We start from the raw sequence: 22,482 nt of genomic DNA on the forward strand, positions 1-22,482 counted from the left end.
TGTGTTTGGGTGCAGTGAGGTGTGGAGGATTACTCTATTATACCACTTATGTATTTGGAGGAACAGCATTATGTGTTTCTATGGTGAGATCCTGTTGAGTCGCTGCTATACAGTGTTTTAATGAACCAATCACTGTGAGGAGATCTGCTGAATCTAATTGACCAGAGGCGGACAACGAGCGTTGAGCACTTCCTCAGGGAACGGGATGAGGAGAGAGGAAAAGAGGAGGGCATGCTGTAGAGAGAGGGGGGGAGTGACAAAGAAAAATATGATAGAGAGGTAGCTACTAGGGCATCTTTTTAAATCAATCGAATAGCCAATTGTTTTGCATCTCACGTCTCTTCACATGAGTGGGTTGGTGAGTGGTTCATGAATGTGTGGTTGTTGCAACTGAGGGACGTTGGTGTGAAAAGACCCTCCAACTGAATCTTGTCCTTGTTTGCCCTAGATGGCAAACATCCATGTTTTATTACAGTACCAAGCTACACTCCTGGTTTTGATGCTTTCATTCATCCCTACATTAACACTCATCATGTATTAAACATGTGTTGGCCTTCATGTTGGCTGTAGCATTATGTTCATTGCAGCAATGGTACAGACTCTGATCCACAGTCCCCCCCCCCCAAAAAAGACTGAAATGTTGAGCATCAAGCACTTATGCTAAGCTGTTCAAACCACATCCACTTCCTGTGTCTGAGGCAGCTAGCTGTAGCAGTCAGGCAGTGTAAAACGAGGGATTAAAGCAGCACAAAGACACCCCCACTCAGAACCCTGTCGAGCTCATAGGACTGGTCTGGGACAGTAGCTCAGTGACAGTTGGGGAATATACTGCATGAAGTGCTGCAGGCAGCTTTGGTTGGGTTGAGGACGACAGACATTGGTTTTGGGTTGAGGTGGACTACAGATGATGGAGGAGAGGATGGGGAACTGTTGGAGCTATACCAAGGTGAATGTAAAACTAACCCTAACCAAGCTGTATCGTCTGTGTTACTTTGCTAGTACTGTCAATGGACGGAGACACATCATTGCAAAATGTTCTGAGGGGTAGGCTACTCGAGTGTGTGATCCACTACAGTAGGGCTGTTTTTGGTAGGCTGTTGTACAATGTAACTGTTGTATATGGACTAGCCTGTTTGTAGTGTAGCCTATTTCTATTCTCAAGACATTTTGGCTGAAATCAGGTGTTTTAATAAGGTGATGGATAAGGCAACATTATGCAGCATCATTAAGTTTTTCCGTATTCTACACATACTTAGCCTATATGACAAAGGAGAGACAATGCATAGAAACGATGAATTTGAGCAATCATGCACCTTTTTGTTTCCTGTTAGACTGTACAGGTACTGATGAGGGACAGTGTTTAGGCGGAATAACTGTCTTAAGCCTATGAATAATTACAAGGCCATTGTGGTTAGGGTACTGCTAAAATGAGCCTACAGTTGAATTCTTTACTTGAGTGAAGGAGACTGAATGGGTTCTGTAAATGGAGAAAAGTCCCTCTGAGTCGGGGCCAGTTTCATCGGTGGAGGTGTTTCTGCTGGTAACAAAATAGCTTACAGCATACTAAAGGGTTACAGTGTTTATTCTGGTAACCTCAACACTGCATAGCTACAATGTTTCTTCTTGTTACCTCAACACTGGCGATAGCTACAATGTGTCTTCTTGTTACCTCAACACTGCATAGCTACAATGTTTCTTCTTGTTACCATCAACACTGCATAGCTACAATGTTTCTTCTTGTTACCTCAACACTGCATAGCTACAATGTTTTCTTCTTGTAACCTCAATACTGCATAGCTACAATGGTTTCGTCTTGTAACCTCAACACTGCATAGCTACAATGTGTCTTCTTGTTACCTCAACACTGCATAGCTACCAATGTTTCTTCTTGTAACCTCAATACTGCATAGCTACAATGTTTCGTCTTGTTACCTCAACACTGCATAGCTACAATGTTTCTTCTTGTTACCTCAACACTGCATAGCTACAATGTTTCTTCTTGTAACCTCAATACTGCATAGCTACAATGTTTCTTCTTGTAACCTCAAACACTGCAATAGCTACAATGTTTCTTCTTGTAACCTCAACACTGCATAGCTACAATGTTTCTTCTTGTAACTTCAACACTGCATAGCTACAATGTTTCTTCTTGTAACCTCAACACTACATGATTAGTGTTTCTGCTTGTAACCAAAGTACAGCAATACTACAGGCATCCATTATCCCATAGAGGACAATGTGTGTCATAGCCACACTATTAGCTGTTTATGAAACCCCCAAACCTCACAATGACATCAAAAACATGAATACACCTATCAATAAGTCAAGCATTTTATCTGATTGGTGGCTTTGGCTGGTAAGTCTCTTTTGGAATTGGGTACAGCTAGCTCCAAGAAGCACTAGGCACTAAGGGTAGAAAGGCCGCTTGTTCCACTGTTAAATGCATTACCTGAGCTCTTTTTATTCGACCCTGTTAGCTTATTAGAAGGCAGGGTGTGCCAAACAGACTTGGATATAAGTTAGATGCACTCTGCCATTTCCTTGTTGCTAAAATTTGAATAGTTTTGCCTAATTTCAGTTTATGTGGGCAAAACAATCAAGTAGTGTAGAGAATTATGGTACCACCTAAACTGCTGTGAAAGACCTTTTGTCACGCTCCTCTTCGTCTGAAGATATGGAGAAATCGCTGTCGGAAAAAGTGGACCAATACGCAGTTGGGTTGCGTGCTCATCATATTTTATTTTAAATGTGAACACCACGAAAAAAACAAGACAACAATGACCCGACAGGAACAGTTTTGCAGGCTATATTACAACGCAATGCAAAAAACTACCCACAAACTACAACCAAAACACAACCTATATAGGACTCTCAATCAGAGGCAACAGAAAACACCTGCCTCCAATTGAGAGTCCAACACCCAATACTTAGACATAGAAATACAAAGAACTAGAATGAACCTAGACATACAAAACATAGAACATAAACCAAAACCCGGAAATAATAAATCAAACACCCCTACAAAATTCACAGTCCAACCTAAACCATACAAACAAATATCCCAGCTGCCAACGTCCTGAGCCAAATTATAATACAATTACTTCCCTTTGCTGGTCAGGACGTGACACTTTTCCATAAACAAAAATATTGTATTTTCAGCTGTTTGAATCTAGTGTACAAAAATCGAAAGTAAAAGACGCAAAACAACCTTAAAAATGGGAAGCATAGGAATAGTGCATATAGAACAGATCTACCGCTTCTTAGACTTGCTTTCAATGAGAATGAAAGATCTAATATTTCACATCTCTGTGAATTTTGTTCAGGTCGTCTAAAAAGTTAAATGTTGGAGCTTTAAGAGTTCCGCAGCAAAGTGAGAGAGTATAGCTAATTGTTGACTTCGAAACCCTTGGCCTTAGAGAAGGGAAAATATTAGCACACAGCGTTGTGAGTAATGTGAGCAGGCGTTGTACAGCCATTATAATGTATATCTAGAAACGTTAAACTCATTGGCATTTCAGTACTGCTGGCAAAAAGTGAGGCTAACACTTTGTCAACACATTGCAAAAGGTCATGTAGGAAACTTTTCGTCCTTGCAGCTAGAAAGGTTATGTATTTGTGGCACTGCGAATCCGCCACAACAAAATCGCAGAACGCTCTTCCTAAGTATTGGGATGTTATATTCATGCCTGTTTTTCTTTCTCTCTCTTCTGTTTGCAGGATCAGTTTGATAACCTAGAGAAGCATACACAGTCCAGGCATCGAGTTCGTGGAGAGGTACAGTAAATTTGTCAAAGAGAGATCGGAGATTGAAATCAGCTATGCAAAGCAGATTAGGGAGTGTTTCCTGTTTTGCCCTGTTATGATACTGTAAATGTAGTTCTCTGTCTAGATATTTCACCAATGAATGAAATGGATAGTATTCTTCAATATTAAATAATTTCGGCCTCAGCCTTCTTCAGCATACAGAGTATGACATACAGTGCATTCGGAAAGTATTCAGACCCCTTGACTTTTCCACATTTTGTTACGTTACAGTCTTATTATAAAATGGACAATATCGTTATTTCCCCTCATCAATCTACACACAATACCCCATAATGACAAAGCACCATTTTTGCAAATGTATCAAAAAAATATATATCACATTTACAGACCCTTTACTCAATACTTTGTTGAAGAAACCTTTGGCAGTCTTCTTGGGTATGACGCTACAAGCTAGGCACACCTGTGTTTTGGGAGTCTCCATTTTTCTCTGCAGATCCTCTTAAGTTCTGTCAGGTTAGATGGGGAGCATCGCTGCACAGCTATTTTCAGGTCTCTCCAGAGATTTCGTTCGGGTTCCAGTCTGGGCTCTGGCTGGGCCACTCAAGGACTTCAGAGATTTGTCCCGAAGCCACTCCTGCGTTGTCTTGGCTGTGTGCTTAGGGTTGTTGTCCTGTTGGAAGGAGAACCTTTGCCCCAGTCTGAGGTCCTGAGCACTCTGGAGCAGGTTTTCATTAAGGATCTCTCTGTACTTTGCTCCATTTTCCCTCTAGTCTCCCAGTCCCTGCCACTGAAAAACATCCCCACAGCATGATGCTGCCACCACCATGCTTCACCATAGGGATGGTGCCAGGTTTCCTCCAGACGTCACACTTGGCATTCAGGCTTCTCTGATTTCATTCAGACCAGAGAATCTTGTTTTCTCATGGTCTGAGAATCTTGTTTTCTCATGGTTGTCCTTCTAGAAGGATCTCCCATCTCCACAGTGGAACTCTGGAGCTCTGTCAGAGTGACCGTCGGGTTCTTGGTCACCTCCCTGACCAAGGCCATTCTCCACCCACTTCTCAGTTTGGCCGGGCGGCCAGCTCTAGGAAGAGTCTTGGTGGTTCCAAACTTCTTCTATTTAAGAATGATGGAGGCCACTGTGTTCTTGGGGACCTTTAAAAGCTGCATAAATTATTTGGTAACCTTTCCCAGATCTGTGCTTCGACAGAATCCTGTCTCGGAGCTCTACGGACAATTCCTTCAACCTCACGACTTGGTTTTTGCTCTGACATGCACTGTCACTGTGGGGATCGTATATAGACAAGTGGTGTGCCTTTCCAAATCATGTCCAATCAATAGAATTTACCCACAGGTGGACTCCATCAAGTTGCAGAAACATCTCAAGGATGATCAATGGAAACAGGATGCACCTGAGCTCAATTTCAAGTCTTGTAGCAAGGGTCTGAATAGTTCTGGAAATAAGGTATTTGTGTTTTTATTTTTTGTAAATTTGCAAAAATGTAGCTTTGTCATTATGGGGTATTTTGTGTAGATTGATGAGTAAAAACATTAATTTAATACATTTTAGAATAAGGCTGTAACGTAATAAAATGTGGAAAAAAGTCAAGGGGTCTGAATATTTTCCGAATGCACTGTAATTATAACATATATCTTGTGTATGAAAACTGACTTTGGGTGTCTTGAAAAATGCTTAAAATGAATTATTTTTATTTATTTATTTTTTATTTATTTTTATTTAACCAGGTAAGCTAGTTGAGAACAAGTTCTCATTTACAACTCCGACCTGGACAAGATAAAGCAAAGCAGTATTATTTAAGATACTGTATTTCACTGCCATTAAAAACAAGCTTTGTCATGTTTCCACACAGACAAATTCACTGACAGTTTGACAGTGTACACCTCATTCAGCCTGCAGTGAGCACATCACTACTGAGTTTGTTTAAGTGAGGTCCTATCAGAGAGCTCAGCCTGACAGACAGAGGGATGTTAGCTTTACCCAGGTGGATGGCTAGATAAACAGAATGATGATGCCTGTAGCGGAAGTCTCTCTTTCTATCCATCCCTGTCTCTCTCTGTTGCTCTCGCTGTCTCTCTCCATCTCTCTGTGTCTGTAGTCTCTCTCTTTCGCTCTCTTTCTTGCACGACAGTGTTTTCTTGCTGTTTTTTGCTTGAGGACAGAGGAAATAAGGTTGGCGACGGTGGGGGGTGGGAGGCATGTGTTGCCATAGTAACAAGGTATCAGTATTATCATCCCCAGCCAACGCTGACCCACATTTCTCTTTCTCCAATCACGGTGGAGTATCGGTTGTTTAGTTCCTCCCCCCTTTTAAACACCCCCCAAGCCCTCCTCTCCTCAAATAGAGTAAGGGTGAGGGTGTGAGGGCATACTCTTTTAGGCTCTCTTCTACCCCAACAACAAACAGCAGAGGTCTGCCCAAAAAATCCCTTATCTGGTTCCCTAGAGAGGGCCAAGAGGAGGGCTAAAGACTCTAATTACTGACTACTGACCAACCCCATCCAGCACCCCTCATCTGCACCCCTAACCCCACCTCCTTCTCTTTCTAGATAAATCTCCCTTCACTAAGGAGATAATAGGACTAGTAGTTCCTTACTCTGTTTGCATGAGACACACACACACACACACACACACACACACACACACACACACACACACACACACACACACACACACACACGTAATGACCTAATTAGTTTCCGTATGTGTCTCACTATGGTATCTGTGACCCAGGGATAGTCTTTCCATATTGTGATGTGTTTTATTGAACCTGACGGCTCTGCAGATGTGGCAGTCAGATGTTTTAATTCACTCTGCTTAAACAGTAGAACTGTAGGACTCATATCTCTCCATCTGAAACACATTTGTTTCCCACGTGGATGGCCTTCTGCTATCACAGGAAAATAGGATTTGCAAGTTACAGAATGGATAGGCCTGTTTATAAAGCTTTTTTTGGGTTGGACACAATGTGCATCTTTGTGTGTGTTGTTTGTTTCTGCATCCGGACGAATTATTCTCCCCCTGATAAAGTTAGCTCGTTAAAGCAGGCTGAATCTACTGGGCACGCTCAGACCCATAGAACACAGCCCTGCTACAGTAGATCTAAAAAACATTCAATCTAATAAACACACTGAAATTGGCCCTTTGATCATCCATCCGTCACTCCTTTGTGCTGGAGGAAGTTTGGTTCGCTACTCAAGTTTTTCTCTTCTTTTTTCCTCCTCCCTCTTTCCTGCCTCTCTTCTTCCCCTGTTGTTGTCTCTTTCTCCTCTCCTCCCTCTCCCTTTCCTCTGTGCTGTAATTGTACTGTATCTTCACGTTGTCGGTGTGAATGAGAGTTCTGATCGAATTCTGGAGTCGGTTAGATCTTTGATAGATCTGTTCTATGGTCTCTGGGGCTGAACAGGGTGATAACTCTCTGCTGTGTGTGAAATATCTTACAGATGGTTGGTGAGCAGTTTGGCACCACTGCTTCAGCCATTAGCACTAAACGCTCAACAAGACAAACACCTCACTCTGCTCTGCGATAACATGGCACTACAATGCATCAGTAGACATTATCAAAAGAGAAATGGCGGAAAATTTGACCAAATGCATATTTCACCAAACCAAACAGCAGACGCTGGTATAATCTAGGTTAAACCCGCCTCCACTGTATCGAATGGATAAACGTGCACAATGTTTCAAGGCAGTTAACCCACTGTTCCTAGGCCGTCATTGATAATACGAATTTGTTCTTAACTGACTTGCCTAGTTAAATAAAGGTAAAATAAAAAATAAATAAAATAGTAAAGTAGGCTACGGTGCATTACGCACAGTAACACACATTGGTATAATCCACAGTACAGGACAATAGGTTATGGTCTGTGTGCATACTACTTAGGGGAATGGGTATTAAAAATATACTGTGTGGCACAGTATCACTCAATATGGGGCACAATAACTCATATTCTATTACCACAACACACACACACATTGGTCTAATCCTCATTAAGTAGGCACCCTCTGGTTGTCTGTGTGTTGGTTAACTATGCTACGGAGGAGGAAGGGCAAATGCATTCTGCCATGACATCTGGCCATGAGTGAGAGACAGCCAGGTTCAAAAGCGAGGGAGGAGAGGTAGATCTGCCTAGCAACAGAGCAGACACAAGGTTAGAGGAGTAGGGGGGTTGTGGTAGAGAGAGAGAGAATACATGCTTTAGTGCTTTTACCACGTGCATGATTCATTCATGATGGAGTTATGTATGTGTGTATATATATGTGTGTGTGTGTGTGTGTGTGTATGTGTATGTGTGTATATATATATATATATATTATTCTTTTTACCCCCTTTTTCTCCCCGATTTTGTGATATCCAATTGGTAGTTACAGTCTTGTCCCATAGCTGCAACTCCCGTACGGACTCGGGAGAGGCGAAGGTCGAGAGCCCTCCAAAACACGACCATGTCAAGCCGCTCTGCTTCTTGACACACTGCTCACTTAACCCGGAAGCCAGCCGCACCAATATGTCGGAGGAAACACCGTCCAGCTGGCGACCGAAGTCAGCGTGCATGTGCCCGGCCCGCCACAAGGAGTCGCTAGAGTGCGATGGGACAAGGACATCCTGGCTGACCAAACCCTCTCCTAACCTGGACGACACTGGGCCAATTGTGCACCGTCTCATGGGTCTCCCGGTCACGGCCGGCCCAAGACACAGGCTAGGATCAAACTCGGGTCTGTAGTGATGCCTCTAGCACTGCGATGCAGTGCCTTAGACCGCTGCGCTACTCGGGAGGCCTATACTGCCTTGTTAAGGGTGGAGTTCGGCTTGCATGGTAGTCTAATAATGATGATTATTGTCTCATTTTTCTTCTACCAATGAATTCTAGACTAGTTGTTAGTCAGCATGATTAATATTGCCCATGTTATATTGGTACAGTAATATAATAGTCTTTATTGTATCACTATTTTATTTCTTCAATTATACAGTTGACATTAAAAGGGCAGCCATGACCATGTTGTTGCAGGGGTTCTATTCTACTGTTTCTGTCAACCTTCATTCTACTCACCATGTAGGACCTGACCTCTATTCCTACTGAAAGGGTTAATGGTCCAAACATCAGCGTAGTAAACAGCAGCACATCATGCATGAGTGAAGAGGACCAAGCTACAATGTGACTCACCATTCGCTGCCTGCCTGCCAACCAGCATGCCTCAATGCTTCCTGATTCACTCTGCGTCTGTCTGCTGAAATCTAATTGGCTTGTCTGGTCTGTTGCCGTTTGTAGGTGGATTCTTCTAATAGGTTTACCTATTTTTATTGGCTGATTGAGTAGGCTACTGTGTGTGGTTGTGTGTGCGTACATGCGTGTGTGCTTGTTAGTCTGTATTAAACTGTGTTGACACACAGAGAAAAAATGGAGCTGGGTGATGAGTTGATCCGACTATTAAACAAACAAACAAACACAGCAACAGAGAGAAAGAGAGGAAACGAGGGAGACAGAGTGAGGGTTAAAGAGAGAGAGAGAGAGAGAGAGACAGAGGGAGCGAGAGAGAGGGACACAGAGAGAGAGAGGGACACAGAGAGAGAGAGGGACTGAGAGAGAGAGGGACTGAGAGAGAGGGACAGAGAGAGAGAGGGACAGAGAGCGGGAGGGACAGACGCAGAGAGAGGTGGAAGCGAGCAAGACAAAAGCGAGGTCGAGAGATGTGAGTGCATGAATCTCAGTATATTCGTCACAGTGGTTACACGGTCCAGAACTCTGGGGTCCTCTCATTAACCCTTCACCTACAGTACAGCTGACAGTTTTGAACAGCATACTACATACTAAATCTGTATGCCAGCCTGTTTTATTTGACACACTCATCTTGTGCCAGCAGGCTTGTGCAGCCAATGTCAGAAAGAGGGCGTAGTCCGGAGGAGAAAAGCATGTTTCTTCATGGTGACTGATTGTGAATTTTTGGTCCTGGGGCCATAAGCATTATTACTGGAACAGAGGGCGTGGAAATGGAGGGATGGAGGTGGGAGTGGAGGCATGGAGGTGGGAGGGGAGGCATAGAGGTTGCAGGGGAGGCATGGAGGTGGCAGGGGAGGCATGGAGGTGGCAGGGGAGGCATGGAGGTTGCAGGGGAGGCATGGAGGTTGCAGGGGAGGCATGGAGGTTGCAGGGGAGGCATGGAGGTTGCAGGGGAGGCATGGAGGTTGCAGGGGAGTCATGGAGGTGGGAAGGGAGGCATGGAGGTTGCAGGGGAGGCATGGAGGTTGCAGGGGAGGCATGGGGGTTGCAGGGGAGGCATGGAGGTTGCAGGGGAGGCATGGAGGTTGCAGGGGAGTCATGGAGGTGGGAGGGGAGGCATGGAGGTTGCAGGGGAGGCATGGAGGTTGCAGGGGAGGCATGGAGGTTGCAGGGGAGTCATGGAGGTGGGAGGGGAGGCATGGAGGTTGCAGGGGAGGCATGGAGGTTGCAGGGGAGTCATGGAGGTGGGAGGGGAGGCATGGAGGTTGCAGGGGAGTCATGGAGGTGGGGAGGGGAGGCATGGAGGTTGCAGGGGAGGCATGGAGGTGGGAGGGGAGGCATGGAGGTTGCAGGGGAGGCATGGAGTTTGCAGGGGAGGCATGGAGTTTGCAGGGGAGTCATGGAGGTGGGAGGGGAGGCATGGAGGTTTCAGGGGAGGCATGGAGGTTGCAGGGGAGTCATGGAGGTGGGAGGGGAGGCATGGAGGTTGCAGGGGAGGCATGGAGGTTGCAGGGGAGGCATGGAGGTTGCAGGGGAGTCATGGAGGTGGAGGGGAGGCATGGAGGTTGCAGGGGAGGCATGGAGGTTGCAGGGAGGCATGGAGGTTGCAGGGGAGGCATGGAGGTTGCAGGGGAGTCATGGAGGAGGGAGGGGAGGCATAGAAGTTGCAGGGGAGGCATGGAGGTTGCAGGGGAGGCATAGAGGTTGCAGGGGAGGCATAGAGGTTGCAGGGGAGGCATGGAGGTTGCAGGGGAGGCATGGAGGTTGCAGGGGAGTCATGGAGGTGGGAGGGGAGGCATGGAGGTTTTAGGGGAGGCATGGAGGTTTCAGGGGAGGCATGGAGGTTGCAGGGGAGTCATGGAGGTGGGAGGGGAGGCATGGAGGTTGCAGGGGAGGCATGGAGGTTGCAGGGGAGTCATGGAGGTGGGAGGGGAGGCATGGAGGTTGCAGGGGAGTCATGGAGGTGGGAGGGGAGGCATGGAGGTTGCAGGGGAGGCATGGAGATTGCAGGGGAGGCATGGAGGTTGCAGGGGAGTCATGGAGGTGGGAGGGGAGGCATGGAGGTTTCAGGGGAGGCATGGAGGTTGCAGGGGAGTCATGGAGGTGGGAGGGGAGGCATGGAGGTTGCAGGGGAGGCATGGAGGTTGCAGGGGAGGCATGGAGGTTGCAGGGGAGGCATGGAGGTTGCAGGGGAGGCATGGAGGTTGCAGGGGAGGCATGGAGGTTGCAGGGGAGTCATGGAGGTGGGAGGGGAGGCATGGAGGTTGCAGGGGAGTCATGGAGGTTGCAGGGGAGTCATGGAGGTGGGAGGGGAGGCATGGAGGTGGGAGGGGAGGCATGGAGGTTGCAGGAGAGGCATGGCAGAAAGCACTCTGGTATAGATGATCTGTTGGCACATTATAATAACCCATTGGGATAGTAAACACATTATAATAACCCATTGGGATAGTAAACACATTGTAATAACCCATTGGGATAGTAAACACATTGTAATAATAATCATTTGGTGGGTACTTATATTTTTCCTGATTCACATGTGGAAATGTTTTTTTTTACATGTCAACTCCCCCTGAGACACCCTTGGATAGTGGGGTCACGGCCAGGGTCAGCCACTATCAGCGGTGACACTGGAGCAATTACGGTTAAGTGCCTTGCTCAAGGGAACGCTGACAGATTTTTTTCACCTTGTCGGCTCGAACTCGAACCAGTGACCTTTCGGTTACTGGCTCAGCGCTCTATCCACTAGGCTACCTGCCACCCAAACGTGTGTGTGTGTGTATATATATACATGTGTGTGTATATATATTTGTGTGTGTGTGTGTGTGTGTGTATGTGTATATATATATATATATATATATATATATATATATATATATATATATATATATATATATATATATATATATATATATATATATATATATATATATATATATATTATTGTGGTTGTATCTAGTAGTAACAGAACCTTGCTGCTTGTTATTTTTTCACAGGAATCTATCAAAGAAGTATCAACCGAAGAAGAACTCAAGAGAAGATGAGGAGAACAAGTGAGTTTGGCACCCAGACGCAACCACAAAGTTACTTAAATCACAGTTATATACTGTATTGCATTTGGATTGTTAGTTATTAGGCTATTTCCTCTCATTTGGTAGCTAATGAAGTAGGCCTAATGTTTCTCCCAACATCTGAGCATCTTATAGCACCCTAGATAAGATGCTGTGTCAGGCCCCTCTACGTCGTCGCCTTCTCTGACATCACTTCCTTTGACATGTGACCTGTCAGATACACGTCATGCAGGGCCTTCCTGTCGACGCTGAACGAGCTGAATGACTACGCAGGACAGCACGAGGTCATTGCTGAGAACCTGACCTCTCAGATCATCACTGAACTCTCACGGTATCTCACAGAGCTCAAGGCAGAGAGGAAATCGGTGAGAACACATACACTTCCTGTTTGTATTCTGATCCATCTACTGTTTGTGTGCGCTATATATTTTATATATATCTATATCCATCCATCCCCATCTATCTTCCTGGTCTGTCTCTCAGTATTCTGTCTGTTTATATCTCTGTATGTTGTTCCCTCTCTCTGTCTTTACATCTATTGTTCTCTCCTACACTTCTTACCCTTAAACATACAGTTTACTTTATAGACAGTAAAACTAGGCTGTAGCCAGAAACCAGGCACACTTGCCCTAAGAAAAGAGAGAGAGAGCCAGACCCATCCCCTCCATGTGCCCTGTCCTATCCTCTCTACACAGATGTCATAGCTGAGGAAATATAGATATGCAGCCAACCGCACAAAGACATGCCACTGGGCCAACACGACTCTATGTCTGCATCTCAAATGACACCCTATTCCCTAGGGCTGTGGTCAAAAGTACTGCACTATATAGGGAATATGGTGCCATTTGGGATGCAGTCTATGACTCCTTTATATGGAACAGATCATAGACTTCCCTATCATTTCCTATCATTAAGAGTTTATTTTTCTCTTATAAACCACCTGCCAAAGATGCATGGAACATACAGTATATTTAAACTCTGAACCCACGTTTTTCCTTCCCATTATAAAGTCATTTGTTAGAGCAGGAGAGGTGCAGAATGCAGCATTAACACAGCTATAGTATCTTAGTTAGGCGGATAAAAGAGAACAGAAAAGAGTGGCTACCTTTTTAGACATCAACCTTCGTCAAAGAAGAGGGGAAATTTCTCAACTGGAAAAAGAGCAGTTTGTCAGAAAAGCCATCACAACCTCTCATGTCACGGAAGCTCAGCGAGGGGAATCCATCGTAGAAAACTGCAAAGAGCAGGTTGCCGGTGGCTGACATGACCTTTCAGACTGACCTCTCTAAGCATTTGTCTACACACCACACAGTCAAGAACGAGCAGCAAAACTGTATGTCTTCCCTCCTTACCTTAAAAGACCACGGCAGGAAGACAGGAAACACTAATGGATTATTGATTCATCCATTTTCCTCTTAAAGCTCATTTAGAACAAGAAAGAGGGCAGGGGGGATTTCCAGTGAGCTCTAACTCTCTGGGTTTGTTTGAAGAAGAATCCTCAGGCCCTCAGGGTTTGCCCTGGTCTGTTGGCTCTGGCTCTGGTTTGATCCAGCCTGGCTTGGCTTGGCCTGGTTCTGGCCCCGGGTCTGGGTCTCTGTCTGTCTAGTGTCTTGTCTTGTGTTTGGCACTGCTTCCAGAGGATTGGCCCTCATTCATTAGAATGTTCCCCCTCAGACTATCTGCAAGATGCTACTGTGACCTGTGCGCACCCGCACACACACACACACACACACACACACACACACACACACACACACACACACACACGCAGTATCCATTCACTCCGTTCCAGCCATTATTTTGAGCTGTCCTCTCGGCAGCCTCCACCATACATGTTAAGAGAAGGAATCAAGAGATGCTAGAACAAGGAATAACCAGTGATAAAATAACCAGAATAAAATAACCAGTGATACAATAACCAGAATAAAATAACCAGTGATACAATAACCAGTGATACAATAACCAGAATAAAATAACCAGTGATACAATAACCAGTGATACAATAACCAGTGATACAATAACCAGAATAAAATAACCAGTGATACAATAACCAGAATAAAATAACCAGTGATACAATAACCAGAATAAAATAACCAGTGATACAATAACCAGTGATACAATAACCAGTGATACAATAACCAGTGATAAAATAACCAGTGATACAATAACCAGAATAAAATAACCAGTGATACAATAACCAGTGATACAATAACCAGTGATACAATAACCAGTGATACAATAACCAGTGATACAATAACCAGTGATACAATAACCAGAATAAAATAACCAGTGATACAATAACCAGTGATACAATAACCAGTGATACAATAACCAGAATAAAATAACCAGTGATACAATAACCAGTGATACAATAACCAGTGATACAATAACCAGTGATAAAATAACCAGTGATACAATAACCAGAATAAAATAACCAGTGATACAATAACCAGTGATACAATAACCAGTGATACAATAACCAGTGATACAATAACCAGTGATTACAATAACCAGTGATTACAATAACCAGTGATACAATAACCAGTGATTACAATGACCAGTGATACAATAACCAGTGATACAATAACCAGTGATACAATAACCAGTGATTCAATAACCAGTGATTCAATAACCAGTGATACAATAACCAGTGATACAATAACCAGTGATTACAATAACCAGTGATACAATAACCAGTGATTACAATAACCAGTGATTACAATAACCAGTGATACAATAACCAGTGATTAAAAAAACAGTGATACAAGTGATTAAAAAAAACGTTTAAAAAAACATTGGAACTACTGTTGCTCGTTACCTGACGCATCCCATTCCTTCCTGACGGATTCTATGGTACCAGTTATGTTGACGTAGATCTGTCCACAAGAGATTATATCAGCTCTATACCAACAAATACCCTTCATCCAGAGATAGTAGGCTCTCTGTTAAGCAACATTAAAGTGGCTTTTCCCTCCCTCACGCAATTCCATAGCTTTTGTCAGTTTATTGGTTTGGAGGACAGTTAATACGTTTTATCTGTATGATGGTGATGACTGACCCAGTGTTCTCCTATTCATCTATAGTCCGTCTATGTTACTGTCACATATCACTATCACATAGCTCCCTCTATTATGGAACCAAATCGTGTCAGTCTTTGACTGGTTCATTGGCACACGGAGACAATGTCTGGCTCTCGGTTTTGGCTCTGTTTGTTCAATGTTGTCACAGTTCCTTGTTGGTCTACTAGAGTACTACACGATAAGAATGCTACAAGCATGTGGATTTTCTGGTTTTTCCTTGTGCTTCCAGGAGAAGTTGTCAGCCTGATGGGCTGTAACCTGGTGGTCAGCCTGATGGGCTGTAACCTGGTGGTCAGCCTGATGGGCTGTAACCTGGTGGTCAGCATGATGGGCTGTAACCTGGTGGTCAGCATGATGGGCTGTAACCTGGTGGTCAGCCTGATGGGCTGTAACCTGGTGGTCAGCCTGATGGGCTGTAACCTGGTGGTCAGCATGATGGGCTGTAACCTGGTGGTCAGCCTGATGGGCTGTAACCTGGTGGTCAGCATGATGGGCTGAAAGCTGGTGGTCAGCCTGATGGGCTGTAACCTGGTGGTCAGCATGATGGGCTGTAACCTGGTGGTCAGCCTGATGGGCTGTAACCTGGTGGTCAGCCTGATGGGCTGTAACCTGGTGGTCAGCATCATGGGCTGTAACCTGGTGGTCAGCCTGATGGGCTGTAACCTGGTGGTCAGCATGATGGGCTGTAACCTGGTGGTCAGCCTGATGGGCTGTAACCTGGTGGTCAGCATGATGGGCTGAAACCTGGTGGTCAGCCTGATGGGCTGTAACCTGGTGGTCAGCATGATGGGCTGAAACCTGGTGGTCAGCCTGATGGGCTGTAACCTGGTGGTCAGCCTGATGGGCTGTAACCTGGTGGTCAGCCTGATGGGCTGTAACCTGGTGGTCAGCCTGATGGGCTGTAACCTGGTGGTCAGCCTGATGGGCTGTAACCTGGTGGTCAGCATGATGGGCTGAAACCTGGTGGTCAGCCTGATGGGCTGTAACCTGGTGGTCAGCATGATGGGCTGAAACCTGGTGGTCAGCCTGATGGGCTGTAACCTGGTGGTCAGCATGATTGGCTGTAACCTGGTGGTCAGCCTAATGGACTGTAACCTGGTGGTCAGCATGATGGGCTGTAACCTGGTGGTCAGCCTGATGGGCTGAAACGTGATGGTCAGTGTGTCACACTGTCTAGCAGCCAACATCCTTGTCGTTATCATGCCAAACACACAGCAGGAAGAGACTGGCACAGCCTGTTGTGCAGTGCACCTTTGTTGTGACTGTGTTGTTGAATATTGTACTGTACAGTATGTCAGTGCATGTCGATAATATGCGAAGCTCGAGAGCTACACATGCTCATTCATAATTTTTGATTCTATCTGTGTCTGTTACTAGTTTGCTTGTAGTAAGAGTACTGGCTATATAAAACATCTGAAGAAGCAGTCTAGAATAGAAACAGGTGGCCTTGTTCAGAGAGACCCTGTATGCTAAGCGTTTGGCCCAGAGTAAGTAGCCTATTATTTATACTGCACGGTTATTTATTCAGCTGGGAGAGAACAGGAATACGTTCTGCCTCTCTTCAATCAATCAATCAAATGTATTTATGAAGCCCTTTTTACATCAGCAGATGTCACAAAGTGCATTACAGAAACCCAGCCTAAAACTCCAAACAGCAAGCAATGCAGGTATAGAAGCACGGTGGCTAGGGCTAACTCCCTAGAAAGACCGGAACCTAGGAAGAAACCTAGAGAGGAACCAGGCTCTGAGGGGTGGCCGATCCTCTTCTGGTTGTGCCGGGTGGAGATTATAACAGCACATGGCCAAGATGTTCAAACGTTCATAGATGATCAGCAGGGTCAGATAATAATAATCACAGTGGTTGTAGAGGGTGCAACAGGTCAGCACCTCAGGAGTAAATGTCAGTTGGCTTTTCATAGCTGATCATTCAGAGTTAGAGACAGCAGGTCTCCTGTAGTCTTTTGCACACATGTAATCATTAACACACACCTTCATAGTCATAAACACTAGTCATCAGTATCTAGCATAGTCATTTGTTTTGCAATTGAAAGATCTGCAGACAGACAGGATCGTCACGTTCCTGTCTATGACTGTCCTTCCTGGGAGGCTTACATGAGCCTACTGGCCTTTCAGTGGGACAGGACAGGACAGGTTAATCTGTCTACAGTACAGAAGGAGAGGAGCAATAATTGAATGGCTGAGGCTATGAATACAGAGTTTTCGCATCTGCCCTCTAGAAACGTATTTGTCAAATGTAAGGATCAGAATCACGTTCTGCGCGTGTGTTATTAACACACATTCACTTTTCTCTCTTTACTCACCCTCTTCTGAACCCTCAACCAATATGATCGATATGATGATGTACCCTATGTCTGTCTCTGACGCATATTTCTGAACAGCTGCAATTCAAACGAACGTTCCAAAAATATATATGAAGGGCCGGCTACAACTTTCTCTGTCTGTTGGAACGGATATTGCTGTAGCACAAGCAAGACGCAGTCTTCACATTGCATTGGGGCAAAGCAATTAGCGTTTTGTGTGATGATGTAATCTTTATAGTTATGCTGCCATATAGCCAGGAGTCAATGTTTTCAATGATGATGGAAAAATAACATTAAAATTGCAATTTGCTGCCTGCCTGTCTTGCTTGTGTGATATGCTGTGTAGGCTACATAGCTGGCCTAAATAGCTGCATATAGCACCCCTCCTGAAAAAACATTAAATTGCTTGACAACCTGTTTGTGTCATGCTTATGTTTGCAATAGCCTACTGTTACAGCAGACAAATAAATATGTTTGTTTGAACTGTTTTGTGTACAAGTAGCAGCGGAGTGACTGAGCACTGAGAAGCAGCTGAAAGGAGGTAGGCTAGTGGATCCTGCATGCGTAGAAATCTCTGTATTTTCTGCAACAGCAAGTCAGGTTCCAGACAATCCTGAACCGCAGCCACTCCGAAAATGAATACGCTCCATTAATTCCACAGTTATGGAGCTTGTTTTGTACTGTAACCTCCCTCCCTCCTCCCCTTCCTCAACCCCTCCCATTTCTCCCTACTTGAACCCTCGGTAAGCTCAGCTCTGGGGGGCAGGGAAGGGAGCAGAAGGAGGAAGAGGCGGATCAGGGTCGAGGTCTCCTGTTGTCTCCTCAGCCCAGACAGAACCAGACCCCATTCATAAATGACAGTTTCTCACTGTAACTCTACACTGACTGAAGTGGCCCTCGATGAGCTAAACATGAGGGGTAGTTTCACTCTGTTTTCATGGCATCTGATGTGTCTGTGCAGACTGCACACTGGTGGATGAATTGTGGGTCTTTATATCGGTCAGTCAGAGTTAGTGTGTCTTTGCTAAGGTTGCATAACCTAGCTGCACTTGGGTCGCTAATTCTCCAGACCTGACAGTGAAAAATGTGCACCTGCGCACTGATTAAATAGCAGCGAGACACACACAGAGGTCCACAGAGTAGCTTAGTGTGGAAGAAGAAAGTGTTCTCGTGTGTCTCCCTGAGAGCTAGTAAAAAACATGGAACGCCTCTGAAATATCAAATGGACACCACAGAACATTTCACTGGAGAGAGAACAATGTAAGACAAAGAGAACATTGAAGAACAGTTTGTCTTTTTCTGACCTCTGCACTATCGTGTCTTCATAGGGAACTACAATGGCAAGAAAAAGTATGTGAACCCTTTGGAAATACTTGGATTTCTGCATAAATTGGTCATAATATTTGATCTGATCTTCATCTAGGTCACAACAATAGACAAACACAGTCTGCTTAAACTAATAACACACTAACAACTAAACGTTTTCATGTCTCTATTGAACACACTGTGTAAACATTCACAGAGCAGGGTGGGAAAATTATGTGAACCCTTGGATTTAATAACTGGTTGACCCTCCTTTGGCAGCAATAACCTCAACCAAATGTTTTCTGTAGTTGCGGATCAGACCTGCACAACGGTCAGGAGGAATTTTGGACCATTCCTCTTTACAAAACTGTTTCAGTTCAGCAATATTCTTGGGATGAACAACTCTCTTGCTGTCATGCCACAGCATCTCAATCGGGTTGAGGTCAGGACTCCAGAAGGCGTATTTTCTTCTGTTGAACCCATTCTGTTGTTGATTTACTTCTGTGTTTTGGGTCGTTGTCCTGTTGCATCACCCAACTTCTGTTGAGCTTCAATTGGCGGACAGAGCCTAACATTCTCCTGCAAAATGTCTTGATAAACTTGGGAATACATTTTTCAGTCGATGATAGCAAGCTGTCCAGGTCCTGAGGCAGCAAAGCAGCCCCAAACCATGATGCTCCCTCAACCATACTTTACAGTTGGGTTGAGGTTTTGATGTTGGTGTGTTGTGCCTTTTTTCTCCTCCACACATAGCGTTGTGTGTTCCTTCCAAACAACTACACAGTAGTTTCATCTGTCCACACAATATTTTGCCAGTAGCACTGTGGGACATCCAGGTGCACTTTTGCAAATTTCAGTGCAGCAATGTTTTTTTGGACAGCAGTGGCTTCTTCTGTGGTGTCCTCCCATGAACACCATTCTTGTTTAGTGTTTTCTGTATCGTAGACTGGTCCGCAGAGATGTTTGCATGTTCCAGAGATTTCTGTAAATCTTTAGCTGACACTCTAGGATTCTTCTTAACCTAAATTGAGCATTCTGCACTGTGCTCTTGCAGTCATCTTTGCAGGACGGCCACTCCTAGGGAGAGTAGCAACAGTGCTGAACATTCTCCATTTATAGACAATTTGTCTTACCGTGGACGGATGAACATCAAGGCTTTTAGAGATACTTTTGTAACCCTTTCCAGCTTTATGCAAGTCAACAATTATTAATCTTAGGTCTTCTGAGATCTCTTTTGTTCGAGGCGTGGTTCACATCAGGCAATGCTTCTAGTGAATAGCAAACAAACATTTTGTGAATTTTTTTAGGGCAGGGCAGCTCTAACCAACATCTCCAATCTCGTCTCATTGATTCGACTGCAGGTTAGCTGACTCCGGACTCCAATTAGCTTTTGGAGAAGTCATTAGCCTAGGGGTTCACATACTTTTTACAACCTACACTGTGAATGTTTAAATTATATACTGCTCAAAAAAATAAAGGGAACACTTAAACAACACATCCTAGATCTGAATGTAAGAAATAATCTTATTAAATACTTTTTTCTTTACATAGTTGAATGTGCTGACAACAAAATCACACAAAAATAATCAATGGAAATACAATTTATCAACCCATGGAGGTCTGGATTTGGAGTCACACTCAAAATGAAAGTGGAAAACCACACTACAGGCTGATCCAACTTTGATGTAATGTCCGTAAAACAAGTCAAAATGAGGCTCAGTAGTGTGTGTGGCCTCCACGTGCCTGTATGACCTCCCTACAACGCCTGGGCATGCTCCTGATGAGGTGGCGGATGGTCTCCTGAGGGATCTCCTCCCAGACCTGGACTAAAGCATCCGCCAACTCCTGGACAGTCTGTGGTGCAACGTGGCGTTGGTGGATGGAGCGAGACATGATGTCCCAGATGTGCTCAATTGGATTCAGGTCTGGGGAACGGGTGGGCCAGTCCATAGCATCAATGCCTTCCTCTTGCAGGAACTGCTGACACACTCCAGCCACATGAGGTCTAGCATTGTCTTGCATTAGGAGGAACCCAGGGCCAACCGCACCAGCATATGGTCTCACAAGGGGTCTGAGGATCTTATCTCGGTACCTAATGGCAGTCAGGCTACCTCTGGCGAGCACATGGAGGGCTGTGCGGCCCCCCAAAGAAATGCCACCCCACACCATGACTGACCCACCGCCAAACCGGTCATGCTGGAGGATGTTGCAGGCAGCAGAATGTTCTCCACGGCGTCTCCAGACTCTGTCACGTCTGTCACGTGCTCAGTGTGAACCTGCTTTCATCTGTGAAGAGCACAGGGCGCCAGTGGAGAATTTGCCAATCTTGGTGTTCTCTGGCAAATGCCAAACGTCCTGCACGGTGTTGGGCTGTAAGCACAACCCCCACCTGTGGACGTCGGGCCCTCATACCACCCTCATGGAGTCTGTTTCTGACCGTTTGAGCAGACACATGCACATTTGTGGCCTGCTGGAGGTCATTTTGCAGGGCTCTGGCAGTGCTTCTCCTGCTCCTCCTTGCACAAAGGCGGAGGTAGCGGTCCTGCTGCTGGGTTGTTGCCCTCCTACGGCCTCCTCCACGTCTCCTGATGTACTGGCCTGTCTCCTGGTAGCGCCTCCATGCTCTGGACACCGCTGACAGACACAGCAAACCTTCTTGCCATAGCTCACATTTATGTGCCATCCTGGATGAGCTGCACTACCTGAGCCACTTGTGTGAGTTGTAGACTCCGTCTCATGCTACCACTAGAGTGAAAGCACCGCCAGCATTCAAAAGTGACCAAAACATCAGCCAGGAAGCATAGGAACTGAGAAGGGGTCTGTGGTCCCCACCTGCAGAACCACTCCTTTATTGGGGGTGTCTTGCAAATTGCCTATAATTTCCACCTGTTGTCTATTCCATTTGCACAACAGCATGTGAAATTTATTGTCAATCAGTGTTGCTTCCTAAGTGGACAGTTTGATTTCACAGAAGTGTGATTGACTTGGAGTGACATTGTGTTGTTTAAGTGTTCCCTTTATTTTTTTGAGCAGTGTATATTCAGTATAGACAAGAAAAATATAATTTGTGTGTTATTAGTTTAAGCGTACTGTGCTTGTCTATTGTTGTGACTTAGATGAAGATCAGATCAAATTTTATGATCAATTTATGCAGAAATCCTGGTAATTCCAAAGGGTTCACATACTTTTTCTTGCCACTCTATATCAGTCTGTTTGGGAGATGTTTTTCTCACACTCACTGTGTGCACCAACAGCACCATTTACAGTGGGGAGAACAAGTATTTGATACAATGCCGATTTTGCAGGTTTTCCTACTTACAAAGCATGTAGAGGTCTGTAATTTTTATCATAGGTACACTTCAACTGTGAGAGACAGAATCTAAAACAAAAATCCAGAAAATCACATTGTATGATTTTTAAGTTAATAATTTGCATTTTATTGCATGGCATAAGTATTTGATACATCAGGAAAGCAGAACTTAATATTTGGTACAGAAACCTTTGTTTGCAATTACAGAGATCATACATTTCCTGTAGTTCTTGACCAGGTTTGCACACACTGCAGCAGGGATTTTGGCCCACTCCTCCAGATCCTTCAGGTTTCGGGGCTGTCGCTGGGCAATACGAACTTTCAGCTCCCTCCAAAGATTTTCTATTGGGTTCAGGTCTGGAGACTGGCTAGGCCACTCCAGGACCTTGAGATGCTTC

General features: G+C 44.9%; 1 protein-coding gene across 1 annotated transcript in view; it reads left to right on the forward strand.

Moving 5' to 3' along the window:
- Positions 1–3,745: 3,745 nt before the first annotated feature.
- Positions 3,746–22,482, forward strand: part of LOC115159810 (formin-binding protein 1) — a gene marked incomplete at its 5' end in the record, with an annotated part of 82,301 nt that continues 63,564 nt past the window's right edge. The window contains 3 exons of the mRNA XM_029709867.1: positions 3,746–3,834; positions 11,994–12,050; positions 12,286–12,433. Coding sequence (XP_029565727.1) covers positions 3,746–3,834; positions 11,994–12,050; positions 12,286–12,433 — 294 coding nt within the window. The remainder of the gene's footprint in view (positions 3,835–11,993; positions 12,051–12,285; positions 12,434–22,482) is intronic.

The sequence above is a fragment of the Salmo trutta genome, chromosome 23, assembly GCF_901001165.1.
Source record: "Salmo trutta chromosome 23, fSalTru1.1, whole genome shotgun sequence".
Taxonomy (NCBI): Eukaryota; Metazoa; Chordata; class Actinopteri; order Salmoniformes; family Salmonidae; genus Salmo; species Salmo trutta.